The sequence below is a fragment of the Phlebotomus papatasi genome, chromosome 3, assembly GCF_024763615.1.
Source record: "Phlebotomus papatasi isolate M1 chromosome 3, Ppap_2.1, whole genome shotgun sequence".
Taxonomy (NCBI): Eukaryota; Metazoa; Arthropoda; class Insecta; order Diptera; family Psychodidae; genus Phlebotomus; species Phlebotomus papatasi.
Genome location: NC_077224.1, coordinates 77,960,880 through 77,975,124, shown reverse-complemented (window position 1 = coordinate 77,975,124; position 14,245 = coordinate 77,960,880). Strand labels below are relative to the sequence as shown.

Below are 14,245 nucleotides of genomic sequence, written 5' to 3'. Positions count from 1 at the left end.
CCGGAGCCATTATGAAACATTTTCACATTTTACTTACCAAAATTGAATTTTTCACGTATACCAAATTTACCGTATTTACTTACCAAATTTACACCTTACACTAAAAAAGTTTTACCCATATGTTAATATATTTTGGCCACGTAGAAAATATATCCAAAAATAAAGGACATCTTAGGATCCGTTTTCGAAATAAAGCAAAAAAACGCGCTTTTGGTAAGTTGAATTTGATGGGAGGGTCACCGAAGAGCGAAAGTCGATATCTTTCACAATTCTGCTTTTTGGTCGATAACCAGTTTACGGACAAAATCAAAAAAAAATTACAGTAGGCTCTCTCTCAATTGGGCATTTGGGGCAAAATGTCATCCGGTTTATCGATAGATTTGGACACTAGGGCCGTAGGAAAAATTTCATTTTTGGGTTACCGGTGACCCAATCGTCCTTAAAGGGTTAAAAGTTGGGACTCAATTCCGATCTGATAAAATCGGATTTCACCTCGGATTACAGAACTACCACAGAATTAGGCAGAATGGAATTAAAACGAATTTTAAACGGATTAAAGGCGATTGATCTGGATTTCAGTCCAAATTAGGTGAATAATGATAAATTCTAACAACTTTGAATAATTGGTCTTCGATCTAAAATTCCTCATATCAGTTATTAATTATCTTAAGAAAGAGTCCCGGTCAAAATTCTAAAAGCCAAAATCCCGAATAGCCAATATCCACCCGGGTACACCGCTTAGAAATTTCAATAATATCTTTGATTGAGAAAAGAAAATGTAGATTATTTGGTCTCAAATCATTCAAAAAAATTTGTATTAAAAATATTTTTACAATTTGCAAGGATTCAAAAATTAAAACAGTTTCCGAATTTTTCACTTAATTTCTTTTTAGTAAGTATGATTTTCTAAAATATTTTGCATTTTTTGGGTCCCTTACCCTCTAACAGTGTTTTCTTTAATATGCGAAAAAAAAGTTCTAAAACAATGACTTAGGGGTTCGGAATGCAGTCCGAGAATTAAAACAGCGTCTGTATTATGCTAATCAGCAACGTTTCGGTATATTTAATACCATCATCAGGCTCTGTGACAGAAAAATTGAATACAAAAAAAAATTAAATATGTAGAAACATTGATTGAAACTTAATTGAAACACAATGAAAACTAATCGGGCTATTAACTCTAATAAAATTAAATATTTTTTAAAAAATTTTGAAAATAAACAAAAAACAAATTGAAAAAAATAAAAAAATAAATGAAAAAATTCAACCAAGATTCACTGTAACATGCTAGATACCTTAGTCAGGGTTCTAAAACAATGTTTTCTAGGATAATTATGATCCTATAAAGTCGAAAGAACCATCCATTCTTAATTTATTATTTCTTTTAGGTTAGGCACTAGGTGAGAAGATAAAAAAAAATTGAAACTCGTTTTGCTTCTAAAATTCACATTTTTACTTTTTTCAAATTTTTTAAATAAAATATACAAAGTAGAATGACATATCTTTCAGTGAAAAATAAATTTATTTTAGTCAGATGTCTTTAAATCGGTATTTTTATGGAAATTGGAAATGAGTTTTTTTGCACAAATATTTTTTGTTGCTTTTTCTCTGGCCTGTCACACAAAACTGGGAATAGCAACAAAACGAAGAGTCAAAATGAGTTCAAACTTTCAAGAGATGTTTATAAGACTATTACCGAGGACACTATAGCACTTTTAAATAAATAAAAATTTTATAATCGCAGTAAATGTGATCTTTGTGAAGACCATCTTGAGACGGTCTTCACTCTGATAGAGGATTAAATCTTTTATTCCAAATTTTCAGAACATGGTAAGGTCTTCTGATCTCCGCTAGAGTCGCTAAAATTGCCTTTAATGCCCGTTCTAAATCCCAGAAAAAAAAATATTTTTTAATCCGATACATATCAAAAAATTAATATGAAACTTTCAATTTAATTGGAACCCTTGTGGCGCACGAAGATCGAAGAAATGAAAAAGAGATTGAAGTGTATTTTTCTAGGTCAACCCTTTCATTTCAATTTCGTCTTCCTTCGGCATCTTCTCCTGTCCCAAGGAGGTCTATCAATGTCTTGCTCTTTTTTTCATGCGCATTGTGCCTTTCCCATCTTCAAGTGTGATTCACTTCAATTTCTTGTGAATAAATTACCGACTGTCCTTTTGTTGGGAATTTGATACCGGAATCCCTCGTTTCTCCTGCCACAATTCTTCCTCGAGACAACTTCGCAGGAGGAAGAGCTGGGAATTTAAATGACAATTTGCAGGAAGTGAAGTCAGTAACTGATTTTAACTGAATTTTCCCAGGTTTAACTTTACGGGAAAATTGAGAAAATGAAGAAGTTATTATGCAAAAGTCCGTGGTTATTTTTATTATTCGTAAATTGATTTATTTTCGTGTCAAATTATTGTGATTAGTGCATCATAGGACTTTCCAGGATGACCATCATTTAGTGAGGATTTCCGGTTTCTGATTAGAATGAAAGGATTAGTGAGAATTTTATTTAGTAGATCAAAAATTCTGATCGTAGTGTAAAGGACATTTGGGCGGGAATTGAGATGATTCCTCGTTTCGGAAGTGGCACAAAAAAAAAGACAGGAATGTAGATGAAAGGGAAGGGATCATTTCCTGGGAATAAAAAGGATTCAACTGCCATTCAAAAGGCTCATTTCACTTTGAGTCTCGGCACTTTAAACATCGTCCTGTGAATTGAGGATTTCTTACCTGTTTTTATTTGATTGGGGAAAAAAAGTTCAATGGACCATAGAAAGATCAGGAAGCCACTGATGGAGAAAAAGAGAAGAGCACGGATCAATGAGTCACTGGAGATTCTCAAAGAAATCATCATAAGAAATGCCTCGCTTTTTCCCACGCACGGAAATCGACCCACAAAGCTCGAGAAAGCGGATATTTTGGAGTTAACAGTGCAATATGTGAGGATACTCCATGGAAAGCTCGCAGCTTCGGAAAATGTGAATGATTGTGTGACTTCTACAACGTCGGAAAATGCAGAAAATGCATCAAAATCCTCAGGAGCGAAGCGAAGATATTCAGAGGAGAAGGAAAATCTGCCACAAGTGATCCATTGTCCAAGATTGAGCAGTGAAAAAGCTCTCAAAAGTGCCTTTAGACGAATTGATTGCAACATTCCTGCCCTATCAAATCACTGGAGACCATGGAGATGATTTAACCATCAAAGACTCGTTAATTACTGTTGAAATATTAAGTTTATTTTATGATGTTTTGTGAAATAATTTTAAATTTTAAATAAAATTACATTTTTCCAGTCAGTTTTCAAACTCAGAAGCATCTTCTCGCCCGACTTTCCTCACTTGAAATTTTTTTTAAATAATTTTTTTTGGTGTAAGAGTTGAAATTTGTAGATAAAAGATTGAAGTTAGTTTTTTCTCTAGACTTTCTGCAGTTTATATCTTAGTACCTGTATTTTATAAAATAAGATTCCTCTTTTACTCTTCGACTGTGTTTCTTTTATTTTAATTTTTTTTTTTAAATAAAAAGTTTTAATTTTTTCATTTATTTTTACTTTACGAATATTTTCAGTCTCATTTTTCAAAGAAATTTTTCTCCAAGAGCGTTTTAGAGACCTTTGATCTAGATTATTGAGAATAGAGAAGCTACACAGAAAAAAAATACGTATAGTAAAATTTTTTGTAAATGTTTAAGAATTCCTAGTGAAAACTTACGAAATGATCATAAATCGTATAACCTACTAAAAGCTTCTGGAAAGTTTGTATACTTTCTTACACACTTTATTGGTAGCATCGTTACTTGACGAGCATTTTTTGTTTTTTTTTTACAAACATTTGTTGGTGCAGTCTTGCAAAAATTTACGAACAAATGACAAAATTTTACAAACATTTGTTTGTGAAAATTTACGAATGTTTGCAACAGAAAAAATCCTTGTCAAGTGCTCAGGTTTCAAACAATGTTTGTGAAAAAAGTACAAACTTTTACAAACTAGTTTGTTGGTTATACGATTTACATGCATTTCGTAAGTCCCCAATACTCTGAAAAAAAATGTCTTGTTAAACGAACAAATGGATTTTGTTGAAATTTTGTCAAAAGGATATTATTTACCAATTTGACAAAACTTTTTCTTGAATTTTATATAGAAAAACACCTTTTTGACAAACTTTTAACAAGATCCAGTTGGCCGCCGATTTGACAAAACTTTTCCATGTTCTGTATAGAAGAACATCCTTTTTACAAACTTGTCTTGTTAATTTGACAAAACATTTTTTTCAGAGTAGGAATTCACAAACATTTACAAACAATTTTATGAAATATTTTATTCTGTGTATTATCATAATAATTTTTTCTTTGTATTTAAAAAAAAATGTACTTATGTTTTAACCACTTTTATCCAAAATGTATATTTTCACTTGATAGTAAGTCATTCAATAATTTGTACAATGCGATGAAAGAGAGTGAAATTCTTTAGCTAATTGTTAAATTATTTATCTTATTTTAGATGTAGAAAAATTAAATTACAAATAATTAATATCTAGTCTTTTGAGTTGTGTAGGGAAGACTGGGGCAAAAAGTCACAGAACGGATATTTTATTTTTTTTACAAGCTACTCGAGTGCTTCAAAAATTTCTAATTAGCGCAGTTTTATAGGAAATTTACCGCTCTACAACTTTGTGAAAGTAATTTTCCTCTATTTTATAAGGAAATACGTTTATCGAGCTGATTTCTAAAAGGTAATTTTGTGACTATTCTCAAAAACGCTGGGGCAAATAGTACCAGAAATTAGGTATTATCATATTTTGATTCGCTTCATTAGAGGCTTCCGTAAATTTGAAAAAATACCTAAAGAACATATTTTCATAGAAAATTTATTCATCTACACCTTTGTAAAACACCGTTTCCTCTACGAGAAAAGTGAGAAAACGAGAAAAGCGCTTTCAAGCTATTTTAGAAAAAAACACACAAAAGACTGCAAATCGTTTGACCAAAGCAAACAACAAGCGGCGAGACATGATAATGACGTTTCTTTTCGCCGTGAGACATCAGAAATTGCTTCGCTTTTTGTTACTTCTTGCTTCTATACCTTTTGTTACTTTTTACCCCAAGTGGCCATTTTTAATAAAAGGATTTCTGGAGAAAAGAACTTTTGTGAAATTCATAAATAGATAGTGGATTCGTATTCAAAAAATCCAAATTATTTAGAAAATATTTACCAATGCATTAATTTTGAAAAATAAGTAGGTAATAATTCATATCTTCTGCAAGCAGAATATTTCAAAAATAGGGCTAGAAATTTCGATATTTTTTATTTCCTAAATTCCTAGTTCGAATTCTAAGAAACTTACGACATTGAAGAAGGTCTATGGAGGCTATCTATAGAAAAAAAATTCGAGTCGCTATCTTTTTTACCTTGGAAGATATTGAATTTTGAATTTTTCGATTTGTGACTTTTTGCCCCAGTCTCCCCTAGTGTCTATTGCAAGGACTTGCCCTTTCTATATCAGCTTGAAAAACCTCGCGAGTCCCAAGAGTCCCAGGCCGAAATTGTTCTTCTTCTTGTTGGTGGTCTTTTTGTTGGGAATGGCTTTGGCTGTAGTGGCTTTCTTCTTTTCATCCTCTTCCTCAGCTTCCTCTGACTCTTCATCAGCTTCCTCTTCTGCGTCAGCTTCGGCATCTACGTCGGAGTCTTCATCGTCTTCCTCTTCAATTTCCTCATCGTCATCTTTCTCATCTTCATCGTCATCGTCCTCATCAAGCTCCTCAGCTGTATCATCATCATCTCCTCCCACAAAGGCACCCACGACATCCAGCAGAGACTCTTCCTTCTTGTTCTTCTTCGTGGTGGTCTCTATGGCCTCGACCTTGTTTCCTGGTGAACTTTCAATTTCATTCTGGGTGAGTTGGGCTGAACTGAGAATGGCTGGTGAGTTTGGAATAACGACTTTCGTTGAGCCACTTTTGATGGGTTTCTTAGTCTTGTCCACCTTCTCCGGCACGGACGCCACCACTGACACTTTCTTCGTAGCCTGGGGCTGTTCAATGGTCAACTTTTTCCGATTGACGTCAACAGCATCAGCTGGAGATGGCTTCTTCTTACGCGTTCCAACATCTGTACCGAAGAGCCCGTCAATAATGTCTCCACTGAGAAGGCTGAAGCCGGAGTAATCCGCATCATCGCTGGCAGTCTCTTCAGCATCATCATCATCGTAGTCATCGTCATCATCATCATCATCGTCATCTTCACCTTCAGGCTCTTCGTCATCATCTGAAATATGAATCTTGTAGAATTTTCCAAAGAAGCTTTTGAGATGAAAATCTTACCAGCTAATCCCAGAACGTCTCCACCACCAGTATCATCGTCATCATCATCTCCGCCAACTAATCCACTCAAGATGTCATCATCATCGTCATCATCGTCAGATTCAGCATCCACAGGCGGAGGCAATGGCTCAGCATTCGTGAGAGTCAAACCCTTGGGGCCGAAATTGAAGCATGATACCCTCAAAGCAGCTTCCACTTCATCCTGCGCTCTCAATTCCAATCCCAAACATGCCCTAAAGTCCTCCTTCTGACGGGTAATCCCATAAACTCGTCCACAGAACCGAGAGTAGCCTCCAGGCAAGGGCATGCAAATTGGTGTAGCTTTCCTGCCCGAGATCGTTCGCTGTGTCAACGTAATATCTCCGTATTTGATGGCCACGGAGAGCTTATTCCTCTCCAAGTATCGCACAGTCGCACATCCAGGACCCCGGATGGACACAAGAGGCAATTTGAATTCTCGGCAGCAGTTGCACTCATCGGCATTGCAGGTGCAGTAGCGATTGATTGGGTGGACATCGTCGATATTAACAGGCACGGGACTTTCCCCATCTTCCACGATTACTGGGACCTGTGGGACATCTGAAATCTCTGGTGCTTCAGGAGCTGCTATCACTTGCTCAGCAGCTGAATCCACCTCATTTGCCGCTATGTCATCTCCGGCAGAATGCTCCTGTTCTTCCGCAAAATCATCGTCACTGACAATTATCTCTTCCTGTCGATTTGTGGCAGCTGGAGTGCTCTTGTCTTTTTCTAGATAAGAAAAAATTTTATTGAAAAACGCAAGATAATTTGGCAGAAATTATAAATTTTATTGTGTTACCACATCTACACATTAATTTTATTGATAATGAAGGTTTAATAAAGCGTAATTTCTGCTTTTGAATCATTTAATACTTAAAATTTTAAATATTTATTGATAAAAGGTAGATTTGGCTCACAAAAATTGATTTACAGTATTAATACGGACATTAATTTTTTAATGTGAAAACATTAAAACTTTAGGTCAATTTAAAAAGTAAACTTTTCAAAGGAAGTCAACCTCTTTATCAATAAATAGATCAAATTTGAAATATTTAGTAATTCAAAAGCATAAATCACATTTAAGAACGCTCATTAGCAACAATTAATGTGAATCCCATTAAAATATTGAAGATTAAATACGATACCATTCTGATAATCGATAATATTTTAATATATTGAAGATAGTCGATGCTTCAATTTGTTATTTATATAGTTTTCTAAATTCTTTTAAATCATGCAAAGAGTGTAATTTTAGTTAAACTGCTCTTTGAAACGACTTCGACGACTTCACAATGCTGAAATGGCAAATGATTTGTTATCCAAATTTTATTAGATGTTAAGCAATTTTTTTTAAGTCGTGACAAATTTTTTTTAAGTCGTAAACAAAAATTAAAAAAAATAATTTTTACAATTTTAAAATAATAATTTGGTCCATTGAAGAAATAAAATTCAGGCTAATAATATTCTGAAAGTATTATGTTGATAGTTTTAAAAGATTAATAAGATTAAATCGTTTGGCTTAGAAAATGTTTATGCATATTTATCGGGATAGAATGTCATTAATACCTCAATTGAGTGGTTTCTGTATCTTTTTCTTTCATCTTAACGATTATAGAAGTTGAACATGATGAGTAAAGTGTAGGAACGTTCGAGTTCCCTTTAGATCACCGGAAAGTTTGTGAGGAGGGGTAGATAGCATGCTCTATTCCATTATTAATATTCATAGGTTTCAGAAAATTGCAATCAGTGGTGTACTATTGCTACTATGAACTTGAGGTTCCAGATATTAGAACTAGAATGGACAGTCTCAAATTTTTGTAATGCATTATTGGTTGCAAATTCATTCAGTGAATGCATAAAAGCCGCAGTGTCAATTCATTATCAAAATGAAATTAACTCCTTCGTATCTATTAGGACTTTCAGTACCCAAAGGGAACTATGGATATTCTGGAAAACAACTTTTCTTTTTACTATTTATAATTGATAAAAATATGATTATTGTATATATGATTACACAAACTATAAGGATATCTAAATCTAGGATATTTTTGCAGGACTGAGCTCATTCATTCCTGAGCTAAGATGCTTTTTATTGAAAAAAAAATCACTGTCACTCCAGTCACTTATTCCAAAAAGTCCAGGAATGAGGGACGCGGTATTCCCATTAAAAAATTGGCGATCCTGGACAGTCCACTACACTAAGTAAGCTAAGTCTCAAAATATGAATGAGTTTCTCGATCAATTATAAGTATCACACTCATGAACGTTTCTAAATTTTTAAAATTAGGATAATGATAATGAACATCAAGTGCCTCAAAAATTAATGGCTCTATATACCTACACTGTGTAAAATTAGGAAAGTTAAATCGGTTAATCATCAAGTCTAAAAAGGTTACAACTCTAATCCTTCGTAAGAGGAGTTAGGTCTAAGGAGAAGTGGGGCACCTTTGAATTGGGGCAGCTTTAAAATTGGGCTTTTTCCTTCTGTTTTAAAATGGAATTGAGCCTTATCATAATGTAATTTAGCTTCACAACTAGATTTGTAGAGCTAAACTATATCACAATAATGTACAGTTTCTTTTAAAAATAGGAGACAAAAGCCTATTTTCAAAGCTGCCCCAATTCTAAGGTGTCCCACGTCCCCCTAGATTGATCTGAGGCTACATTGAAAACGCTATTTTTTCGCATATTTCCAAGTGTTTGCATATTTCTAGTTGGACCTAATCAAAATTTTATTTAGATCCTTAATTGTTTTGCTTTTTTTTTGTTTTTAGAAATATACGAGAAAATAGCGTTTTCAATGTAACCCCAGCTCAATATAGTCCCACCTCTCCCTATTAGTTTGCCGAAAATATTTCTATTTAAAATAGAGGTTTAAAATCATGGTATATCAAAATCAGTTCTAATTAGATGAAGAATTTGAATACGTGGGGTAAAATTAGACAAAACAAGTTTTATTTTTCACAAACACTTCAAAGACCTCAATGATTTCTAATCAGTTGATTCTTATATTAAATTTACCATTCCACAACTTTACTACTCACTCGAAAAGAAATATACGTTTTGAGTAATTTTCTAAAATCTAAAACTATAATTTTACGGAAACTAATTTACTAATATAATTTTACGAAATTCTTTAAGAATTTAAGAGAGACTATCCATAGGCTTGCGGTAATTTTTGTAGCAGTTAATTTGCTTCATTACAGTCTCTAAAATATATTCCATATTTCTTTCTTAAATCTTTTAAAATTTTAGGCGCTTAACTCTTTCATAACGTTTGGGACTCCGGGTACCCGGGCCCAAAGGAAAATATAGATAATCTGGAAAAAACCATTTTCTGGACTATTTTGCATGGGCAGTAGGGCGTTGCAACTAGGAAAATTTTTTTTGGCACTATTCTGAGGGTGCTCTACATGATGAGACAAGTAAGTTTTTCTTCTACGACCATATGATCAGACGCTGTTTAGAGGTGGCTGAATGACCCTCTCTGTAGAACAAATTTCTGATTTTACCGAATTTTACACTACAGAGAGGGTCGTTCAGCCACCTCTAAACAGCGTCTGATCATATGGTCGTAGAAGAAAAACTTTCTTGTCTCATCATGTAGAGCACCCTCAGAATAGTGCCAAAAAATTTTGTTCCTAGTTGAAACGTCCTAATGGTCAGTTTGAAATTTCGGCCACTTGTTCCTTAAATTGGATTTTTAATTTCTGCTCTAGAGATTATACAATGCAAAAAAACAAAAAAAATGTCGCTTTGCTGAACGAGATGATATGAAAAAGGCTTTGGAAGAATTCCGGACGTGCAAGGAACTACAGAATCAAGGTGGCCGAAATATCCAAAGCTATATACTTATATTTTTATTTATTTTAAAATTTAGAATGATTATAGAGAAATAAAAAACGATAACCTATTTGCGAGGTTCCAAATAACACTCCTTGAAAAGAAGTAACAAAAATTTAATAAGTATTTAAAATATTACATTTCAAACTCAAGACGCATACGCAACTTATGCCGAAGTTTGGTACAGTTACCCGAGTTACCCTAAGACTGTCTTCAGACTACTAGAGGTTTAGCCTAGTCTCAAAATCCTAAATAGCAACCAATTTAATTTGTTCTTCTGATTCAAATAGACTAATTCTCCTTAATAATCCATTTCAAAGTCAAAATTTTCCAAACATTTCGCGACTGATAAGAAATTAGAGAAGTTAAGCCTTGTCGCTAAGCCTTAGATCTGAAGCCCGTATAATGGATGGAAACCCAATTCTTCTGAATGATAGCAAATTATAAGGATGTTCAAAATCATCTAGGATATTTTTACAGGAGTTCGATTGATTCCCGAGCTAAGAAAAAACGGGGAATTGCTGCGCTATGTTACGATTCGAAAAGAGTTAATAAGTTCATAAAGACTATTATGATAAAAAAAATTCGATCTCTTTTTCTCGTTTTCCGCTTTGTCCCGAGACACCCTATGATTTGCTTAGAACTGTTTAACCTTTATGAAATTATGAAATTTGTTACTTGTTTAATTTCAAGTTTAGATAAATTGAGACGTATAATACTTCTTTTTGACAAACATTTAATGAATCAATTGTTCGCATTATTGTCATTAAAAAATTAAACAAATCTCATCTAAAATATAAAAATTCACAACTCTGTTAAAATAATAATAAATCTTTGAAGAATAATTCATTCTAGATTACTATATACTTGAATCTTTCCTAAGCATCTTTTTTTATTTATGTATTAAGAACAATAATATTTCTTAAAAGCAATTCTCGTGATGTAAAATAGATGCCTTGTTAAATTCCCAATTCATTAATCTTGTTGCGGGCTTTAAACTAAAATTAATTAGCCTGAAAAACTAGCACGACTTTACCCTTTTAAAATGCAAATTCTGAATGATTACAAAACTGTTTAATGATTGCTTTTGGGCGATATTTCGTGAAGAAACAGCTTCTTTAGATTTTTCTTGTGAAGCGAATACTAATGAATATTTAGATAAATTTATGGAATTAGAACACGAATTTTATTTCTAAAGCCAAACTTTTGCTTTCAGCATCAATTAAATTTAATGGTTTTCCACAGTGCCACATATTTTTTTTTTAAATCACCAAGAATTAAACCACTGTTAAGTTCCACTCTAAAATCCACTGAAATATTAATTTAAAATTCTGGAATTTCCCATTTTTCTCACCTGTTGCTTCAATAATTCTCGCTGATGCAAAAGCCACAAGAGCCAAGATCACAAGAGCCTCGAGAATCACTGAAATCCTCATCGTCTGGGTACCACAAGATGATTAAATTTTAATTAATTGCACAATGAAATGGGAGAAAAGTTAGTGAAAGAACTAAAGAGATTTAAAAATGAGTAATTAGACTTTTTTTTTAATAAAATAACAGTTGCAATTTACTCAAAGTACGCATATTAAGTATAAGAGTTAACGGTCATAGCGCGCGGTCAAAACGGAAGAACTCTTTAATCGCGAATAATTCTCGCATTTAAAAACGCGTTTTGTTAATTCAAGTGCATTGGATGAAAGAAGAGTCACTGGGTGATGAGATAAGAAGTTTTTCTTGGAGATATCTTTACCGTTTATGTGCTTATTTGCCTTTGGCGAATGTGGGATTATGGTTCTTTTTTTTTTCTGGGCAGAAAGCAAAAGAGGGTCACTTTTTTGGGTTCAATCTCCAAATGAGAGATGATCCTCTCGTTCACTGAAGTATTAATCCACTTGAGAGTCACTTGGGCAGGGAGTGAAGGTGCCTCGATGACTTCTTCCAATGGTGGCTGATGAGAGACTGAATCTCTGATTGGATTCCGGGCACTGGCTAACACTGAGGTATTCACAGACTGGAAGATGTTGGTGAAGAACCGCTGCGATTGCTAATGAAGAGTGTGTTAATCCCAGCGGCAAAAGAGGGAGAAACCAGAGCCCGGGGAATGCATAAATCAATCACAAAACCCAATGCCTCGGAAAGATGGGCATTTGAGGAAAATTTTTCCAATCCCAAAGGTGATCTTTGTCTTGCAGAATCTCGATGATGCGTCCAAAGTGAAATTTTTCACACATTTTTTTTGTTGTTGAGAGAGTTTATCTTAATGCTTGGAGGAAGTTCACAATCAATTGGATATTCATTGTCAATGCCTTTATGGACTCTGTGGGATTATTTATGCATAACTCTGTGTCGAGTCGTCCACCAGATTCTTTGCAGAGCGTTAACCGAAAAGTAGGGCACCAGGTTTGAAGTCGATTGACCTCAAAAACCGGTTACGTGTCCACGGAGAATCTCTCCTTTGGGCATCATCGATGGATCTCTTCACCTGATCAACCAACAAGTGTGAGATAGAAGAGACTCGGCCATCCACCTGGTGCACGATGGAGTCAAGGACTTTTGGCGTGAGGCGCGAGTTCAATGTGGTGATTAATAGAGATATTCCGGGTTCAGTGAAATTGACTCTTCTCGCCAACAAATTCAGTTTCATCGTGTAATAAAATCTGGCCAGAAAATAATCTCAAAGATATTTGTGATACTACTTTAAGGTTGTCCGAAAAATGCTCACGAAAAACACGATTTTAGAAAGGCAAAGTTTAAAACTATCCAACAAAAAATTATAATAATCACTCTTGTTGTTTTTTTCTTAAAATCCTCAATGAAAACTCAATAAATTCCAACTTACAGGGAAAAGCTCTATCAGGCTTCGGAAATACTTTGGCTTCAAAAACTTCACATTTTCCCATATTCATTTAATTAATCTGACCTATTTCTTCAGGAAATAGAATAAGAAATATGGAATGGGCGAAGATTGAAGGCTTTCCCGTACTACAATAATTCGAGCGAATTCAATTGAGATCGCGGCATATTTTTAGCATTGTTCTGCAATTTTTGAGACTTTCTACTTTTGAATAATAGATTGCAAAAAATAAAGAGCTCTCTAATCTAAATAAATAAATAATACAACAGTCAAAGAATAGAATGTGATATAATCATTGAAATCAGATTAAAATCCACCAAATTAATCATCAGAAGGAAAAACCCGAAATTCCCATCTAAAATAAATTGGTAGAAAAGTTTGTAAATTAGGGGAAAGTGCCCATGCTTTGCACGGTTCCAAGCTTCATAATGCCTAAATTTTTCCTACGTTTTGCAATAAATGTGACTCATCGCAAAAAAAAATTTAAAAACAAAGAGAAAGTGTCCTGTTTTTAAAATGTATTGCGGAGTCGTATTTATTCAGAAACATTGGAAAAATTTAGTCATTATGAAGCTTGGGACCGTGCAATGCGTGGGCACTTTCCCCTACACTGAGAGATCCGAAAAAGTTAAAATATCATTCCGGAAATGCTTATTTTACTCTGCTGTATTGATCCGAAATCGGTGTAAATGTTATGCTTTTTAGGTGTATTATGGGTTAAAGTTACCCTTTTTCATGTCAATTTTACACTTAAAAAGGTGTAAAATTAACATTAAAAAATGTTGAAATATTTTTACACCTAAAAAGTGTTAAAGTTACAAGGAAAAAAAGTTAATCGCACCCTCTTTTTTTTCTCACGTAGAGACTTTTTTGAAGTTTTGTCAAATTGCTGGTTAAAAATATCGTTTTGTATTATTATTATTATTATTACTTAAAATAAGTTTAAAATAAAGTAATCTGCAACCTTTTATTCAGATCGGACTTTCTTATTATTTATTTAAATAAATTGAATTGAATTGAATTGAATTGAATTGAATTGAATTGAATATTGACCACTGAAAACTTTACGGTGCTATCACACTAGGATTTTCACAATTTAAATTTAAATTCAATTGAGCCAATTGAGCATTATAAGATTTCTAGAATTTACTTGAAAATTCTCACAGCCAGGACACATTTTGCAAGAAATTTGCTCAATTT

General features: G+C 33.6%; 2 protein-coding genes across 2 annotated transcripts; one reads left to right on the top strand and one right to left on the bottom strand.

Moving 5' to 3' along the window:
• Nucleotides 1-2,767: 2,767 nt before the first annotated feature.
• On the top strand, nt 2,768-3,200 carry LOC129806771 (transcription factor HES-2-like). The gene has a single exon (XM_055855543.1). It carries the CDS (start codon nt 2,772-2,774, stop codon nt 3,198-3,200), a length of 429 nt encoding a protein of 142 aa, XP_055711518.1. The 5' UTR covers nt 2,768-2,771.
• A 2,101-nt stretch (nt 3,201-5,301) lies between these two features.
• On the bottom strand, nt 5,302-12,127 carry LOC129805886 (uncharacterized). Its single transcript, XM_055854123.1, has 4 exons — nt 11,942-12,127; nt 11,546-11,630; nt 6,328-7,077; nt 5,302-6,271 (listed from the first exon to the last, which is right to left on the bottom strand). Exons 2-4 carry the CDS (start codon nt 11,625-11,627, stop codon nt 5,502-5,504), a joined length of 1,602 nt encoding a protein of 533 aa, XP_055710098.1. The 5' UTR covers nt 11,628-11,630; nt 11,942-12,127; the 3' UTR covers nt 5,302-5,501.
• Nucleotides 12,128-14,245: the final 2,118 nt, after the last annotated feature.